The sequence below is a fragment of the Panulirus ornatus genome, chromosome 10 (genome assembly GCF_036320965.1).
Source record: "Panulirus ornatus isolate Po-2019 chromosome 10, ASM3632096v1, whole genome shotgun sequence".
NCBI classification, from domain to species: Eukaryota; Metazoa; Arthropoda; class Malacostraca; order Decapoda; family Palinuridae; genus Panulirus; species Panulirus ornatus.
Window position 1 is genome coordinate 25,635,255 of NC_092233.1, and position 19,581 is coordinate 25,654,835.

General features: G+C 43.0%; 1 protein-coding gene across 2 annotated transcripts in view; it reads right to left on the bottom strand.

Moving 5' to 3' along the window:
* The window catches only part of LOC139750829 (uncharacterized), a 210,227-nt gene that overhangs the window by 14,909 nt on the left and 175,737 nt on the right, over positions 1 to 19,581 (bottom strand). For both annotated transcript variants that reach the window (XM_071665603.1, XM_071665602.1), the window contains exon 11: positions 16,831 to 17,003. In XM_071665603.1, coding sequence (XP_071521704.1) covers positions 16,831 to 17,003 — 173 coding nt within the window. The remainder of the gene's footprint in view (positions 1 to 16,830; positions 17,004 to 19,581) is intronic.

Here is a 19,581-nt window from a genome sequence, read left to right on the forward strand (position 1 = left end):
GAGAAATACTTAGAAAAGCAAATGGATTTGTATGTAGCATTTATGGATCTGGAGAAGGCATATGATAGAGTTGATAGAGATGCTCTGTGGAAGGTATTAAGAATATATGGTGTGGGAGGGAAGTTGTTAGAAGAAGTGAAAAGTTTTTATCGAGGATGTAAGGCATGTGTAAGTGTAGGAAGAGAGGAAAGTGATTGGTTCTCAGTGAATGTAGGTTTGCGGCAGGGGTGTGTGATGTCTCCATGGTTATTTAATTTGTTTATGGATGGGGTTGTTAGGGAGGTGAATGCAAGAGTTTTGGAAAGAGAGGCAAGTATGAAGTCTGTTGTGGATGAGAGAGCTTGGGAAGTGAGTCAGTTGTTGTTCGCTGATGACACAGCGCTGGTGGCTGATTCATGTGAGAAACTGCAAAAGATGGTGACTGAGTTTGGTAAAGTGTGAGAAAGAAGAAAGTTAAGAGTAAATGTGAATAAGAGCAAGGTTATTAGGTACAGTAGGGTTGAGGGTCAAGTCAATTGGGAGGTAAGTTTGAATGGAGAAAAACTGGAGGAAGTAAAGTGTTTTAGATATCTGGGAGTGGATCTGGCAGCGGATGGAACCATGGAAGCGGAAGTGAATCATAGGGTGGGGGAGGGGGCGAAAATCCTGGGAGCCTTGAAGAATGTGTGGAAGTCGAGAACATTATCTCCGAAAGCAAAAATGGGTATGTTTGAAGGAATAGTGGTTCCAAATATGTTGTATGGTTGCGAGGCGTGGGCTATGGATAGAGTTGTGCGCAGGAGGGTAGATGTGCTGGAAATGAGATGTTTGAGGACAATGTGTGGTATGAGGTGGTTTGATTGAGTAAGTAATGATAGGGTAAGAGAGATGTGTGGAAATAAAAAGAGTGTGGCTGAGAGAGCAGAAGAGGGTGTTTTGAAATGGTTTGGGCACATGGAGAGAATGAGTGAGGAAAGATTGACCAAGAGGATATATGTGTTGGAGGTGGAGGGAACGAGGAGAAGTGGGAGACCAAATTGGAGGTGGAAAGATGGCGTGAAAAAGATTTTGTGTGATTGGGGCCTGAACATGCAGGAGGGTGAAAGGAGGGCAAGGAATAGAGTGAATTGGATCGATGTGGTATACTGGGGTTGACGTGCTGTCAGTGGATTGAATCAAGGCATGTGAAGCGTCTGGGGTGAACCATGGAAAGCTGTGTAGATATGTATATTTGCGTGTGTGGACGTGTATGTATATACATGTGTATGGGGGTGGGTTGGGCCATTTCTTTCGTCTGTTTCCTTGCGCTACCTCACAAATGCGGGAGACAGCGACAGGCAAAAAAAAGAAAAAAAAAATATAAATATATAGATATATATAGAGGGGATGGGAGCGGGGGGGCAGAAATCCTCCCCTCCTTGAATTTTAACTTTCTAAAAATGGGAAACAGAAGGAGTCACGCAGGGAGTGCTCATCCTCCTCGTAGACTCAGATTAGGGTGTCTAAATGTGTGTGGATGTAACCATGACGTGAAAAAAGGAGAGATAGGTAGTATGTTTGAGGAAAGGAACCTGGATGTTTTGGCTCTGAGTGAAACGAAGCTAAAGGGTAAAGGGGAAGAGTGGTTTGGGAATGTCTTGGGAGTAAAGTCAGGTGTTAGTGAGAGGACAAGAGCAAGGGAAGGAGTAGCAGTACTCCTGAAACAGGAGTTGTGGGAGTATGTGATAGAATGTAAGAAATTAAATTCTCGATTAATATGGGTAAAACTGAAAGTTGATGGAGAGAGATGGATGATTATTGGTGCATATGCACCTGGGCATGAGAAAAAAGATCATGAGAGGCAAGTGTTTTGGGAGCAGCTGAATGAGTGTGTTAGTGGTTTTGATGCACAAGACCGGGTTACAGTGATGGGTGATTTGAATGCAAAGGTGAGTAATGTGGCAATTGAGGGAATAATTGGTATACATGGAGTGTTCAGTGTTGTAAATGGAAATGGTGAAGAGCTTGTAGATTTATGTGCTGAAAAAGGACTGATGATTGGGTATACCTGGTTTAAAAAGCGAGATATACATAAGTATACGTATGTAAGTAGGAGAGATGGCCAGAGGGCGTTATTGGATTATGCGTTAACTGACAGGCACGTGAAAGAGAGACTTTTGGATGTTAATGTGCTGAGAGGTGCAACTGGAGGGATGTCTGATCATTATCTTGTGGAGGCTAAGGTGAAGATTTGTATGGGTTTTCAGAAAAGAAGAGAAAATGTTGGGGTGAAGAGGGTGGTGAGAGTAAGTGAGCTTGGGAAGGAGACTTGTGTGAGGAAGTACCAGGAGAGACTGAGTACAGAATGGAAAAAGGTGAGAACAAAGGAGGTAAGGGGAGTGGGGGAGGAATGGGATGTATTTAGGGAATCAGTGATGGCTTGCGCAAAAGATGCTTGTGGCATGGGAAGCGTGGGAGGTGGGTTGATTAGAAAGGGTAGTGAGTGGTGGGATGAAGAAGGAAGATTATTAGTGAAAGAGAAGAGTGAGGCATTTGGACGATTTTTGCAGGAAAAAAATGCAAATGAGTGGGAGATGTATGAAAGAAAGAGACAGGAGGTCAAGAGAAAGGTGCAAGAGGTGAAAAAGAGGGCAAATGAGAGTTGGGGTGAGAGAGTATCATTAAATTTTAGGGAGAATAAAAAGATGTTTTAGAAGGAGATAAATAAAGTGCGTAAGACAAGGGAGCAAATGGGAACTTCAGTGAAGGGGGCTAATGGGGAGGTGATAACAAGTAGTGGTGATCTGAGAAGATGGAGTGAGTATTTTGAAGGTTTGTTGAATGTGTTTGATGATAGAGTGGCAGATATAGGGTGTTTTGGTTGAGGTGGTGTGCAAAGTGAGAGGGTTAGGGAAAATGATTTGGTAAACAGAGAAGAGGTAGTAAAAGCTTTGCGGAAGATGAAAGCCGGCAAGGCAGCAGGTTTGGATGGTATTGCAGTGGAATTTATTAAAAAAGGGGGTGACTGTATTGTTGACTGGTTGGTAAGGTTATTTAATGTATGTATGACTCATGGTGAGGTGCCTGAGGATTGGCGGAATGCGTGCATAGTGCCATTGTACAAAGGCAAAGGGGATAAGAGTGAGTGCTCAAATTACAGAGGTATAAGTTTGTTGAGTATTCCTGGTAAATTATATGGGAGGGTATTGATTGAGAGGGTGAAGGCATGTACAGAGCATCAGATTGGGGAAGAGCAGTGTGGTTTCAGAAGTGGTAGAGGATGTGTGGATCAGGTGTTTGCTTTGAAGAATGTATGTGAGAAATACTTAGAAAAGCAAATGGATTTGTATGTAGCATTTATGGATCTGGAGAAGGCATATGATAGACTTGACAGATATGCTCTGTGGAAGGTATTAAGAATATATGGTGTGGGAGGAAAGTTGTTAGAAGCAGTGAAAAGTTTTTATCGAGGATGTAAGGCATGTGTACGTGTAGGAAGAGAGGAAAGTGATTGGTTCTCAGTGAATGTAGGTTTACGGCAGGGGTGTGTGATGTCTCCATGGTTGTTTAATTTGTTTATGGATGGGGTTGTTAGGGAGGTAAATGCAAGAGTTTTGGAAAGAGGGGCAAGTATGAAGTCTGTTGGGGATGAGAGAGCTTGGGAAGTGAGTCAGTTGTTGTTCGCTGATGATACAGCGCTGGTGGCTGATTCATGTGAGAAACTGCAGAAGCTGGTGACTGAGTTTGGTAAAGTGTGTGGAAGAAGAAAGTTAAGAGTAAATGTGAATAAGAGCAAGGTTATTAGGTACAGTAGGGTTGAGGGTCAAGTCAATTGGGAGGTGAGTTTGAATGGAGAAAAACTGGAGGAAGTGAAGTGTTTTAGATATCTGGGAGTGGATCTGGCAGCGGATGGAACCATGGAAGCGGAAGTGGATCATAGGGTGGGGGAGGGGGCGAAAATTCTGGGGGCCTTGAAGAATGTGTGGAAGTCGAGAACATTATCTCGGAAAGCAAAAATGGGTATGTTTGAAGGAATAGTGGTTCCAACAATGTTGTATGGTTGCGAGGCATGGGCTATGGATAGAGTTGTGCGCAGGAGGATGGATGTGCTGGAAATGAGATGTTTGAGGACAATGTGTGGTGTGAGGTGGTTTGATCGAGTGAGTAACGTAAGGGTAAGAGAGATGTGTGGAAATAAAAAGAGCATGGTTGAGAGAGCAGAAGAGGGTGTTTTGAAGTGGTTTGGGCACATGGAGAGAATGAGTGAGGAAAGATTGACCAAGAGGATATATGTGTCGGAGGTGGAGGGAACGAGGAGAAGAGGGAGACCAAATTGGAGGTGGAAAGATGGAGTGAAAAAGATTTTGTGTGATCGGGGCCTGAACATGCAGGAGGGTGAAAGGAGGGCAAGGAATAGAGTGAATTGGAGCGATGTGGTATACCGGGGTTGACGTGCTGTCAGTGGATTGAATCAAGGCATGTGAAGCGTCTGGGGTAAACCATGGAAAGCTGTGTAGGTATGTATATTTGCGTGTGTGGACGTATGTATATGCATGTGTATGGGGGGGGTTGGGCCATTTCTTTCGTCTGTTTCCTTGCGCTACCTCGCAAACGCGGGAGACAGCGACAAAGTATAATAATAAAAAAAAAAAAAAAAAGGTTGATGGCCAGGTCAATTGGGAGGTAAGTTTGAATGGAGAAAAACTGGAGGAAGTAAAGTGTTTTAGATATCTGGGAGTGGATCTGGCAGTGGATGGAACCATGGAAGTGGAAGTGAATCATAGGGTGGGGGAGGGGGCGAAAATCCTGGGAGCCTTGAAGAATGTGTGGAAGTCGAGAACATTATCTCTGAAAGCAAAAATGGGTATGTTTGAAGGAATAGTGGTTCCAACAATGTTGTATGGTTGTGAGGCGTGGGCTATGGATAGAGTTGTGCGCAGGAGGGTGGATGTGCTGGAAATGAGATGTCTGAGGTCAATATGTGGTGTGAGGTGGTTTGATCAAGTAAGTAACGTAAGGGTAAGAGAGATGTGTGGAAATAAAAAGAGTGTGGTTGAGAGAGCAGAAGAGGGTGTTTTGAAATGGTTTGGGCACATGGAGAGAATGAGTGAGGAAAGATTGACCAAGAGGATATATGTGTCAGACGTGGAGGGAACAAGGAAAAGTGGGAGACCAAATTGGAGGTGGAAAGATGGAGTGAAAAAGATTTTGAGTGATTGGGGCATGAAAATTCAGGAGGGTGAAAGGCTTGCAAGGAATAGAGTGAATTGGATCAATGTGGTATACTGGGGTCGACGTGATGACAATGGATTGAATCAGGGCATGTGAAGTGTCTGGGGTAAACCATGGAAATTTCTGTGGGGCCTGGATGTGGAAAGGGAGCTGTGGTTTCGGGCATTATTGCATGACAGCTAGAGACTGAGTGTGAACGGATGGGGCCTTTGTTGTCTTTTCCTGTGCTACCTCACACACATGAGGGGGGAGGGGGATGTTATTCCATGTGTGGCGAGGTGGCGATAGGAATGAATAAAGGCAGACAGTGTGAATTGTGTGCATGTGTATATATGTATGTGTCTGTGTGTGTATATATATGTGTACCTTGAGATGTATGGGTATGTATATTTGCGTGCGTGGACGTGTATGTATATACATGTGTAGGCTGGTGGGTTGGGGCATTTCTTTCGTCTGTTTCCTTGCGCTACCTCGCAAACGCGGGAGACAGCGACAAAACAAATAAAAAAAAATATATAATATATATTGGAGGTGGAAAGATGGAGTGAAAAAGATTTTGTGTGATCGGGGCCTGAACATGCAGGAGGGTGAAAGGAGGGCAAGGAATAGAGTGAATTGGATCGATGTGGTATACCGGGGTTGACGTGCTGTCAGTGGATGGAATCAGGGCATGTGAAGCGTCTGGGGTGAACCATGAAAAGCTGTGTAGGTATGTATATTTGCGAGTGTGGACGTATGTATATACATGTGTATGGGGGTGGGTTGGGCGATTTCTTTCGTCTGTTTCCTTACGCTACCTCGCAAACGCGGGAGATAGCGACAAAGAAAAAAAAAAATTTTTTCTTTTTTAATATACTTTGTCGCTGTCTCCCGCGTTTGCGAGGTAGCGCAAGGAAACAGACGAAAGAAATGGCCCAACCCCCCCGCATACACATGTATATACATACGTCCACACACGCAAATATACATACCTACACAGCTTTCCATGCTTTACCCCAGACGCTTCACATGCCCTGCTTCAATCCACTGACAGCACGTCAACCCCCGTATACCACATCGCTCCAATTCACTCTATTCCTTGCCCTCCTTTCACCCTCCTGCATGTTCAGGCCCCGATCACACAAAATCTTTTTCACTCCATCTTTCCACCTCCAATTTGGTCTCCCTCTTCTCCTTGTTCCCTCCACCTCCGACACATATATCCTCTTGGTCAATCTTTCCTCACTCATCCTCTCCATGTGCCCAAACCACTTCAAAACACCCTCTTCTGCTCTCTCAACCACGCTCTTTTTATTTCCACACATCTCTCTTACCCTTACGTTACACACTCGATCAAACCACCTCACAGCACACATTGTCCTCAAACATCTCATTTCCAGCACATCCATCCTCCAGCGCGCAACTCTATCCATAGCCCACGCCTCGCAACCATACAACATTGTTGGAACCACTATTCCTTCAAACATACCCATTTTTGCTTTCCGAGATAATGTTCTCGACTTCCACACATTCTTGAAGGCCCCCAGGATTTTCGCCCCTTCCCCCACCCTATGATCCACTTCCGCTTCCATGGTTCCATCCGCTGCCAGATCCACTCCCAGATATCTAAAACACTTCACTTCCTCTAGTTTTTCTCCATTCAAACTCACCTCCCAATTCACTTGACCCTCAACCCTACTGTACCTAATAACCTTGCTCTTATTCACATTTACTCTTAACTTTCTTCTTCCACACACTTTTCCAAACTCAGTCACCAGCTTCTGTAGTTTCTCACATGAATCAGCCACCAGCGCTGTATCATCAGCGAACAACAACTGACTCACTTCCCAAGCTCTCTCATCCCCAACAGACTTCATACTTGCCCCTCTTTCCAAAACTCTTGCATTTACCTCCCTAACAACCCCATCCATAAACAAATTAAACAACCATGGAAACATCACACACCCCTGCCGCAAACCTACATTCACTGAGAACCAATCACTTTCCTCTCTTCCTACACGTACACATGCCTTACATCCTCGATAAAAACTTTTCACTGCTTCTAACAACTTTCCTCCCACAACATATATTCTTAATACCTTGCACAGAGCATCTCTATCAACTCTATCATATGCCTTCTCCAGATCCATAAATGCTACATACAAATCCATTTGCTTTTCTAAGTATTTCTCACATACATTCTTCAAAGCAAACACCTGATCCACACATCCTCTACCACTTCTGAAACCACACTGCTCTTCCCCAATCTGATGCTCTGTACATGCCTTCACCCTCTCAATCAATACCCTCCCATATAATTTACCAGGAATACTCAACAAACTTATACCTCTGTAATTTGAGCACTCACTCTTATCCCCTTTGCCTTTGTACAATGGCACTATGCATGCATTCCGCCAATCCTCAGGCACCTCACCATGAGTCATACATACATTAAATAACCTTACCAACCAGTCAACAATACAGTCACCCCCTTTTTTAATAAATTCCACTGCAATACCATCCAAACCCGCTGCCTTGCCGGCTTTCATCTTCCGCAAAGCTTTCACTACCTCTTCTCTATTTACCAAATCATTTTCCCTAACCCTCTCACTTTGCACACCACTTCGACCAAAACACCCTATATCTGCCACTCTAACATCAAACACATTCAACAAACCTTCAAAATACTCACTCCATCTTCTTCTCAGATCACCACTACTTGTTATCACCTCCCCATTAGCCCCCTTCACTGAAGTTCCCATTTGCTCCCTTGTCTTAGGCACTTTATTTACCTCCTTCCAAAACATCTTTTTATTCTCCCTGAAATGTTATGATACTCTCTCACCCCAACTCTAATTTGCCTCTTTTCACCTTCTTGCACTTTCTATCTATTTTTTTTTTTTTTGCCTTTGTCGCTGATCCCGCATTTTGGAGGGTTTAGCGAAAGGAAACAGACGAAAGAACTGGCCCATCCCACCCCCATAATCACATGTATACACATCCATCCACATACACAAATTATACATACCTACACCAGCTTTCCATGGTTTACCCTGACACTTCACATGCCTGATTCAACAATGACAGCACGTACAACCCCGGTATACCACATCGATCTAATTCAACTCTATTCCTTGCCCGCTTGCCACCTCCAGCGTGTTCAGGCCCCTAATAAACAAAAATCTTTTTCACTCCATTTTCCTCCTCCAATTTGGGCTCACCTTCTCGTTCCCTCCACTCGACACTTATATCTTTTGGTCAATCTGTCCTCATTCAGTCTCTCCATTGCCCAAATCCATTTCAAAACACCTTTCTGCTCTCTCAACCACGCTCTTTTTATTTCCACACATCTCTCTTACCCTTACGTTACACACTCGATCAAACCACCTCACAGCACACATTGTCCTCAAACATCTCATTTCCAGCACATCCATCCTCCTGCGCGCAACTCTATCCATAGCCCACGCCTCGCAACCATACAACATTGTTGGAACCACTATTCCTTCAAACATACCCATTTTTGCTTTCCGAGATAATGTTCTCGACTTCCACACATTCTTCAAGGCCCCCAGGATTTTCGCCCCTTCCCCCACCCTATGATCCACTTCCGCTTCCATGGTTCCATCCGCTGCCAGATCCACTCCCAGATATCTAAAACACTTCACTTCCTCTAGTTTTTCTCCATTCAAACTCACCTCCCAATTCACTTGACCCTCAACCCTACTGTACCTAATAACCTTGCTCTTATTCACATTTACTCTTAACTTTCTTCTTCCACACACTTTTCCAAACTCAGTCACCAGCTTCTGTAGTTTCTCACATGAATCAGCCACCAGCGCTGTATCATCAGCGAACAACAACTGACTCACTTCCCAAGCTCTCTCATCCCCAACAGACTTCATACTTGCCCCTCTTTCCAAAACTCTTGCATTTACCTCCCTAACAACCCCATCCATAAACAAATTAAACAACCATGGAAACATCACACACCCCTGCCGCAAACCTACATTCACTGAGAACCAATCACTTTCCTCTCTTCCTACACGTACACATGCCTTACATCCTCGATAAAAACTTTTCACTGCTTCTAACAACTTTCCTCCCACAACATATATTCTTAATACCTTGCACAGAGCATCTCTATCAACTCTATCATATGCCTTCTCCAGATCCATAAATGCTACATACAAATCCATTTGCTTTTCTAAGTATTTCTCACATACATTCTTCAAAGCAAACACCTGATCCACACATCCTCTACCACTTCTGAAACCACACTGCTCTTCCCCAATCTGATGCTCTGTACATGCCTTCACCCTCTCAATCAATACCCTCCCATATAATTTACCAGGAATACTCAACAAACTTATACCTCTGTAATTTGAGCACTCACTCTTATCCCCTTTGCCTTTGTACAATGGCACTATGCATGCATTCCGCCAATCCTCAGGCACCTCACCATGAGTCATACATACATTAAATAACCTTACCAACCAGTCAACAATACAGTCACCCCCTTTTTTAATAAATTCCACTGCAATACCATCCAAACCCGCTGCCTTGCCGGCTTTCATCTTCCGCAAAGCTTTCACTACCTCTTCTCTATTTACCAAATCATTTTCCCTAACCCTCTCACTTTGCACACCACTTCGACCAAAACACCCTATATCTGCCACTCTAACATCAAACACATTCAACAAACCTTCAAAATACTCACTCCATCTTCTTCTCAGATCACCACTACTTGTTATCACCTCCCCATTAGCCCCCTTCACTGAAGTTCCCATTTGCTCCCTTGTCTTAGGCACTTTATTTACCTCCTTCCAAAACATCTTTTTATTCTCCCTGAAATTTAATGATACTCTCTCACCCCAACTCTAATTTGCCCTCTTTTTCACCTCTTGCACCTTTCTATATATTTTTTTTTTTTTGCTTTGTCGCTGTCTCCCGCATTTGCGAGGTAGCGCAAGGAAACAGACGAAAGAAATGGCCCAACCCACCCCCATACACATGTATACACATACATCCACATACACAAATATACATACCTACACAGCTTTCCATGGTTTACCCCAGACACTTCACATGCCCTGATTCAATCCAATGACAGCACGTCAACCCCGGTATACCACATCGATCTAATTCACTCTATTCCTTGCCCTCCTTTCACCCTCCTGCATGTTCAGGCCCCAATCACACAAAATCTTTTTCACTCCATCTTTCCACCTCCAATTTGGTCTCCCACTTCTCGTTCCCTCCACCTCCGACACATATATCCTTTTGGTCAATCTTTCCTCATTCATTCTCTCCATCTGCCCAAACCATTTCAAAACACCCTCTTCTGCTCTCTCAACCACACTCTTTTTATTTCCACACATCTCTCTTACCCTTACGTTACACACTCGATCAAACCACCTCACACCACACATTGTCCTCAAACATCTCATTTCCAGCACATCCATCCTCCTGCGCACAACTCTATCCATAGCCCACGCTTCGCAACCATACAACATTGTTGGAAACACTATTCCTTCAAACACACCCATTTTTGCTTTCCGAGATAATGTTCTCGACTTCCACACATTCTTCAAGGCTCCAAGGATTTTCGCCCCCTCCCCCACCCTATGATCCACTTCCGCTTCCATGGTTCCATCCGCTGCCAGATCCACTCCCAGATATCTAAAACACTTTACTTCCTCCAGTTTTTCTCCATTCAAACTTACCTCCCAATTGATTTGACCCTCAACCCTACTGTACCTAATTACCTTGCTCTTATTCACATTTACTCTTAACTTTCTTCTTTCACACACTTTACCAAACTAAGTCACCAGCTTCTGCAGTTTCTCACATGAATCAGCCACCAGCGCTGTATCATCAGCGAATAACAACTGACTCACTTCCCAAGCTCTCTCATCCACAACAGACTTCATACTTGCCGCTCTTTCCAAAACTCTTGCATTCACCTCCCTAACAACCCCATCCATAAACAAATTAAACAACCATGGAGACATCACACACCCCTGCCGCAAACCTACATTCACTGAGAACCAATCACTTTCCTCTCTTCCTACACGTAAACATGCCTTACATCCTCGATAAAAACTTTTCACTGCTTCTAACAACTTGCCTCCCACACCGTATATTCTTAATACCTTCCACAGAGCATCTCTATCAACTCTATCATATGCCTTCTCCAGATCCATAAATGCTATATACAAATCCATTTGCTTTTCTAAGTATTTCTCACATACATTCTTCAAAGCAAACACCTGATCCACACATCCTCAACCACTTCTGAAACCACACTGCTCTTCCCCAATCTGATGCTCTGTACATGCCTTCACCCTCTCAATCAATACCCTCCCATATAATTTACCAGGAATACTCAACAAACTTATACCTCTGTAATTTGAGCACTCACTCTTATCCCCTTTGCCTTTGTACAATGACACTATGCACGCATTCCACCAATCCTCAGGCACCTCACCATGAGTCATACATACATTAAATAACCTTACCAACCAGTCAATAATACAGTCACCCCCTTTTTTAATAAATTCCACTGCAATACCATCCAAACCTGCTGCCTTGCCGGCTTTCATCTTCCGCAAAGCTTTTACTACCTCTTCTCTGTTTACCAGATCATTTTCCCTAACCCTCTCACTTTGCACACCACCTTGACCAAAACACCCTATATCTGCCACTCTATCATCAAACACATTCAACGAACCTTCAAAATACTCACTCCATCTCCTCACATCACCACTTCTTGTTATCACCTCCCCATTTGCGCCATTCACTGAAGTTCCCATTTGGTCCCTTGTCTTACGCACTTTATTCACCTCCTTCCAGAACATCTTTTTATTCTCCCTAAAATTTAACACACATATATATATATATATATATATATATATATATATATATATATATATATATATATATATATATTTTTTGCTTTGTCGCTGTCTCCCGCGTTTGCAAGGTAACGCAAGGAAACAGACGAAAGAAATGGCCCAACCCCCCCCATACACATGTATATACATACGTCCACACACGCAAATAGACATATCTACACAGCTTTCCATGGTTTACCCCAGACGCTTCACACGCCTTGATTGAATCCACTGACAGCACGTCAACCCCGGTATACCACATCGCTCCAATTCACTCTATTCCTTGCCCTCCTTTCACCCTCCTGCATGTTCAGGCCCCAATCACACAAAATCCTTTTTACTCCATCTTTCCACCTCCAATTTGGTCTCCCTCTTCTCCTCGTTCCCTCCACCTCCGACACATATATCCTCTTGGTCAATCTTTCCTCACTCATTCTCTCCATGTGACCAAACCATTTCAAAACACCCTCTTCTGCTCTCTCAACCACGCTCTTTTTATTTCCACACATCTCTCTTACCCTTACGTTACTCACTCGATCAAACCACCTCACACCACACATTGTCCTCAAACATCTCATTTCCAGCACATCCATCCTCCTGCGCACAACTCTATCCATAGCCCACGCCTCGCAACCATACAACATTGTTGGAACCACTATTCCTTCAAACATACCCATTTTTGCTTTCCGAGATAATGTTCTCGACTTCCACACATTCTTCAAGGCCCCCAGGATTTTCGCCCCCTCCCCCACCCTATGATCCACTTCCGCTTCCATGGTTCCATCCGCTGCCAGATCCACTCCCAGATATCTAAAACACTTCACTTCCTCCAGTTTTTCTCCATTCAAACTCACCTCCCAATTGACTTGACCCTCAACCCTACTGTACCTAATAACCTTGCTCTTATTCACATTTACTCTTAACTTTCTTCTTTCACACACTTTACCAAACTCAGTCACCAGCTTCTGCAGTTTCTCACATGAATCAGCCACCAGCGCTGTATCATCAGCGAACAACAACTGACTCACTTCCCAAGCTCTCTCATCCCCAACAGACTTCATACTTGCCCCTCTTTCCAAAACTCTTGCATTTACCTCCCTAACAACCCCATCCATAAACAAATTAAACAACCATGGAGACATCACACACCCCTGCCGCAAACCTACATTCACTGAGAACCAATCACTTTCCTCTCTTCCTACACGTACACATGCCTTACATCCTCGATAAAAACTTTTCACTGCTTCTAACAAATTTCCTCCCACACCATATATTCTTAATACCTTCCACAGAGCATCTCTATCAACTCTATCATATGCCTTCTCCAGATCCATAAATGCTACATACAAATCCATTTGCTTTTCTAAGTATTTCTCACATACATTCTTCAAAGCAAACACCTGATCCACACATCCTCTACCACTTACCACTTCTGAAACCATTTGGTTTGTCGCTGTCTTCTGCATTTGCGAGGTAGCACAAGGAAACAGACGAAAGAAATGGCCTAACCCACCCCCATACACATGTATATACATACACGTCCACACACGCAAATATACATACCTATACATCTCAATGTACACATATATATACACACACAGACATATACATATATACAAATGCACACAATTCATACTGTCTGCCTTCATTCTTTCCCATCGCCACCTCGCCACACATGGAATAACATCCCCCTTCCCCCTCATGTGTGCGAGGTAGTGCTAGGAAGAGACAACAAAGGCCCCATTCGTTCACACTCAGTCTCTAGCTGTCATGTAATAATGCCCGAAACCACAGCTCCCTTTCCAGATCCAGGCCCCACACAACTTTCCATGGTTTACCCCCCTACGCTTCACATGCCCTGATTCAATCCATTGACAGCACGTCAACCCCAGTATACTACATCGATCCAATTCACTCTATCCCTTGCATGCCTTTCACCCTCCTACATATTCAGGCCCCGATCACTCAAAATCTTTTTCACTCCATCTCTCCACCTCCAATTTGGTCTCCCACTTCTCCTCGTTCCCTCCACCTCCGACACATATATCCTCTTGGTCAATCTTTCCCCACTCATTCTCTCCATGTGACCAAACCATTTCAAAACACCCTCTTCTGCTCTCTCAACCACGCTCTTTTTATTTCCACACATCTCTCTTACCCTTACGTTACTTACTCGATCAAACCACCTCACACCACACATTGTCCTCAAACATCTCATTTCCAGCACATCCATCCTCCTGTGCACAACTCTATCCATAGTCGACGCCTCGCAACCATACAACATTGTTGGAACCACTATTCCTTCAAACATACCCATTTTTGCTTTCCGAGATAATGTTCTCGACTTCCACACATTCTTCAAGGCTCTCAGAATTTTCGCCCCCTCCCCCACCCTATGATCCACTTCCGCTTCCATGGTTCCATCCGCTGCCAGATCCACTCCCAGATATCTAAAACACTTCACTTCCTCCAGTTTTTCTCCATTCAAACTCACCTACAAATTGAATTGACCCTCAACCCTACTGTACCTAATAACCTTGCTCTTATTCACATTTACTCTTAACTTTCTTCTTTCACACACTTTACCAAACTCAGTCACCAGCTTCTGCAGTTTCTCATATGAATCAGCCACCAGCGCTGTATCATCAGCGAACAACAACTGACTCACTTCCCAAGCTCTCTCATCCCCAACAGACTTCATACTTGCCCCTCTTTCCAAAACTCTTGCATTCACCTCCCTAACAACCCCATCCATAAACAAATTAAACAACCATGGAGACATCACACACCCCTGCCGCAAACCTACATTCACTGAGAACCAATCACTTTCCTCTCTTCCTACACGTACACATGCCTTACATCCTCGATAAAAACTTTTCACTGCTTCTAACAACTTGCCTCCCACACCATATATTCTTAATACCTTCCACAGAGCATCTCTATCAACTCTATCATATGCCTTCTCCTGATCCATAAATGCTACATACAAATCCATTTGCTTTTCTAAGTATTTCTCACATACATTCTTCAAAGCAAACACCTGATCCACACATCCTATACCACTTCTGAAACCACACTGCTCTTCCCCAATCTGATGCTCTGTACATGCCTTCACCCTCTCAATCAATACCCTCCCATATAATTTGCCAGGAATACTCAACAAACTTATACCTCTGTAATTTGAGCACTCACTCTTATCCCCTTTGCCTTTGTACAATGGCACTATGCAAGCATTCCGCCAATCCTCAGGCACCTCACCATGAGTCATACACACATTAAATAACCTTACCAACCAGTCAACAATACAGTCACCCCCTTTTTTAATAAATTCCACTGCAATACCATCCAAACCTGCTGCCTTGCCCGCTTTCATCTTCCGCAAAGCTTTTACTACCTCTTCTCTGTTTACCAACTCATTTTCCCTAACCCTCGCACTTTGCACACCACCTCGACCAAAACACCCTATATCTGCCACTCTATCATCAAACACATTCAACAAACCTTCAAAATACTCACTCCATCTCCTTCTCACATCACCACTACTTGTTATCACCTCCCCATTTGCGCCCTTCACTGAAGTTCCCATTTGCTCACTTGTCTTACGCACTTTATTTACCTCCTTCCAGAACATCTTTTTATTCTCCCTAAAATTTAATGATACTCTCTCACCCCAACTCTCATTTGCCCTTTTTTTCACCTCTTGCACCTTTCTCTTGACCTCCTGTCTCTTTCTTTTATACGTCTCCCACTCAATTGCATTTTTTTCCCTGCAAAAATCGTCCAAATGCCTCTCTCTTCTCTTTCACTAATACTCTTACTTCTTCATCCCACCACTCACTACCCTTTCTAATCAACCCACCTCCCACTCTTCTCATGCCACAAGCATCTTTTGCGCAATCCATCACTGATTCCCTAAATACATCCCATTCCTCCCCCACTCCCCTTACTTCCATTGTTCTCACCTTTTTCCATTCTGTGCTCAGTCTCTCCTGGTACTTCCTCACACAAGTCTCCTTCCCAAGCTCACTTACTCTCACCACCCTCTTCACCCCAACATTCACTCTTCTTTTCTGAAAACCCATACAAATCTTCACCTTAGCCTCCACAAGATAATGATCAGACATCCCTCCAGTTGCACCTCTCAGCACATTAACATATGCAACTGCCCATATATATACTCAGACATACACACATGTACATATTCACACTTGCTTGCTTTCATCAATTCCTATTGCTACCCAGCCCCATAGGGAAGCAGCATCTTTACCCCCTGCTTCAGCAAGTAATGCACCGGAACCACATCCAGGCCCCACTGACCTTTCCATGGTTTACCCGACATTTCACATGCCCTGGTTCAGTCCATTGACAGCACGTCAACCTTGGTATACCACTGCAAGTTCTTTCAAGGCTCTAGTCATTGACAAAGGTCCACATTAAGGTTGGGTCTTAAATGAAATATTGAGAGAATTGTGAAACTGAAAATAGGTAGGAAATGTTAGAATATCAACGGGTGTTGGCTGCCATTTTTGAGGAACTAACTAATGTTGGCTGCCATTTATGAGTTATTGTATTCCATAAAGGGCTATCGCCCAAGAAATCAGAGAAAAAAGCTATCATGCACAAAATACCTTAAATCAAGACTTTACCAAATATAATTTAGCCATGTGTTTACATCTACATTAACTCCATACTGCATTATCAAATACATCACACTCAAAAGCCATAATAAATTATGCTGAGGGTCCACTGGATACATAAAAACACTTACTGTATGAAAACACATGAGCAGAGAAAATGTGATGGAAGAGGACATGAGCCTCCTCTACAGAAATCTGCTCTGGAACCGAGGTCCAAACATAATACTGCCATAGAGGTATCACTCTTTTTGCAACTTGATCAACCAATTTACGGCTCTGTTTGCACAGTAAGCAGGACCAGCAACTGTATATAAAGAAATGGGGGAAGATATCTTTAAAATAGAAAACACTCATAGAAAGACATCCTAAAATCAAATAAATCAAATAGTAGGGTTTAAAGAAAACCACAGATGTTCCTGTGACTGTCTAAGAACATCTGCTTTTATAAATATTTGTCTCATGTAAGATAGTGTTCAAAGAAAGCCACAGCTGTTCTTGTGATAGTCTAGGAACATCTGCTTTTATCAATATACGACTAATGTACAAACTTCAGTTCTATCAATTCTAATGGAACAGGAACCATTTTTTCACATCCAATTTTTCTTTATAAAATTATTATTACTAACAAACTGAACCTTATCAAGAACCTTATCAAACCTAGTGCAGTGTAACCTTGCCTAAATTAATATGCACAAAACTGATTATCATTATCGTCAAATCATGACGGAAAACTCACAACACCAAAAGTGTGTTCCACAGAACACTTGTGTTACCAGCAATGCAGTATAGTTCTCAGAAATGAAATACAAACAGGCTCAACTAATGTTTGGAAAATGTAAAAAAAAACAATGCTGATGGTAAGTGTTATCTCGAAAGAAAGTTACAATCTGTCTGACCACACACAACAAACTGATAAGAGTCAATATGACAGCACTACCTCACCAGTTATACACCAAGTCAGAATGTCCTAACCCCTAAATATCCAAGAGATCTCTTATATATCTTAGAGTTAGTTGGAAAAACCAGTAAAGGAGAGTATTAAGAGTATATCTTCTTTCTAACAAGACTTCCTCTAAATATAGCTGCCTGTTTGTCTATCTCTCTGACACCCATTCTTTGTGGGAACTCCCATCAAGGGGGTGGCCATGGCAAAAGGGTCTCCATTCATCTCTGTCCTTACATGCCTCCTTTGCATACACCATTCCATGGATTCTTCCACCATCTCCCTCCTTCCAGTTCTCTTCCATTCTATTTCCCCATGTCATAAGTTGATCTTCCTCTAACACCAACACTTTTAAAGTACTATCGTACACTTTCTTTGTAAATATCCAATTTCACATTCTTTCCACACATCCAAACCACCTCAAAGTATCATGTTTCATCCAATTTACAACTCAACAATCAATTTCCTTTGCATTCCCCACTATACTAAAACTCTCATACACCCCCTCATTTCTTTCTTCATTCCATCTAGTCACACCACAAGCTCCTCTCAAATAGCTCATTTCCACGATATGGATTCTTGACCTTTGCGACTCATTCCATGTTCATATCTTCGTTGCACAGGTCAGGGGTGGGAGGACTATGCCATCACTTAATCCTTTCTTCACTTCCATACTTACACTTCTTTATATAAATATATTAACTATACTTAGTCACTGTTTCCCACATTAGCAAGGTAGCACAAGGAAACAGATGAAAGAATGGCCCAACCCACCCATATACACATACATATACATAAACGCCCACACACGCACATATACATACCTATACATTTCAATGTATACATACATATACATACACAGACATATACAAATATACACATGAAAATATTTATCCCTGAGGATAGGGGAGAAAGAATAGTTCCCACGCATTCCCCACTTGCTGTAGAAGGTGACTAAAGGGGACAGGCTAGAAACCCTCCCCTCCTTGTATTTCAACTTTCTAAAAGGGGAAACAGAAGAAGAAGTAACGCGGGGAGTGCTCATCCTCCTCGAAGGCTCAGATTGGGGAGTCTAAATGTGTGTGGATGTAACCAAGATGAGAAAAAAGGAGACATAGGTAGTATGTTTGAGGAAACGAACCTGGATGTTTTGGCTCTGAGTGAAATGAAGCTCAAAGTTAAAGGGGAAGAGTGGTTTGGGAATGTTATGGGAGTAAAGTCAGGGGTTGGTGAGAGGACAAGAGGAAAGGAAGGAGTAGCACTACTCCTGAAACAGGAGTGGTGGGAGTATGTGACAGTGTAAAAAAGTAAACTCTAGATTGATATAGGTAAAACTGAAAGTGGATGGAGAGAGATGGGTGATTATTCGTGCCTATGCACCTGGGCATGAGAAAAAAGATCATCAGAGGCAAGCGTTTTGGGAGCAGCTGAGTGAGCGTGTTAGCAGTTTTGATGCACGAGACCAGGTTATAGTGATCGGTGATTGAATGCAAAGGTGAGCAATGTGGCAGTTGAGGGAATAATTGATGTACATAGGGTGTTCAGTGTTGTAAATGGAAACGGTGAAGAGCTTGTAGATTTGTGTGCTGAAAAAGGACTGGTGATGGGGAATACCTGGTTTAAAAAGAGAGATATACATAAGTATACATAAGTACTCTCTCACCCCAACTCTCAAAATAGGGCAAATGAGAGTTGGGGTGAGAGTATAATTAAGTTTTAGGGAGAATAAAAAGATATTTTGGAAGAAGGTAAATAAAGTGTGTAAAACAAGAGAACAAATGGGAACATCGGTGAAGGGGAATAATGGGGAGGTGATAACAAGTAGTGGTGATGTGAGAAGGAGATGGTGTAAGTATTTTGAAGGTTTGTTGAATGTGTTAGATGATAGAGTGGCAGATATAGGGTGTTTTGGCTGAGGTGGCTTGCGAAGTGAGAGTGG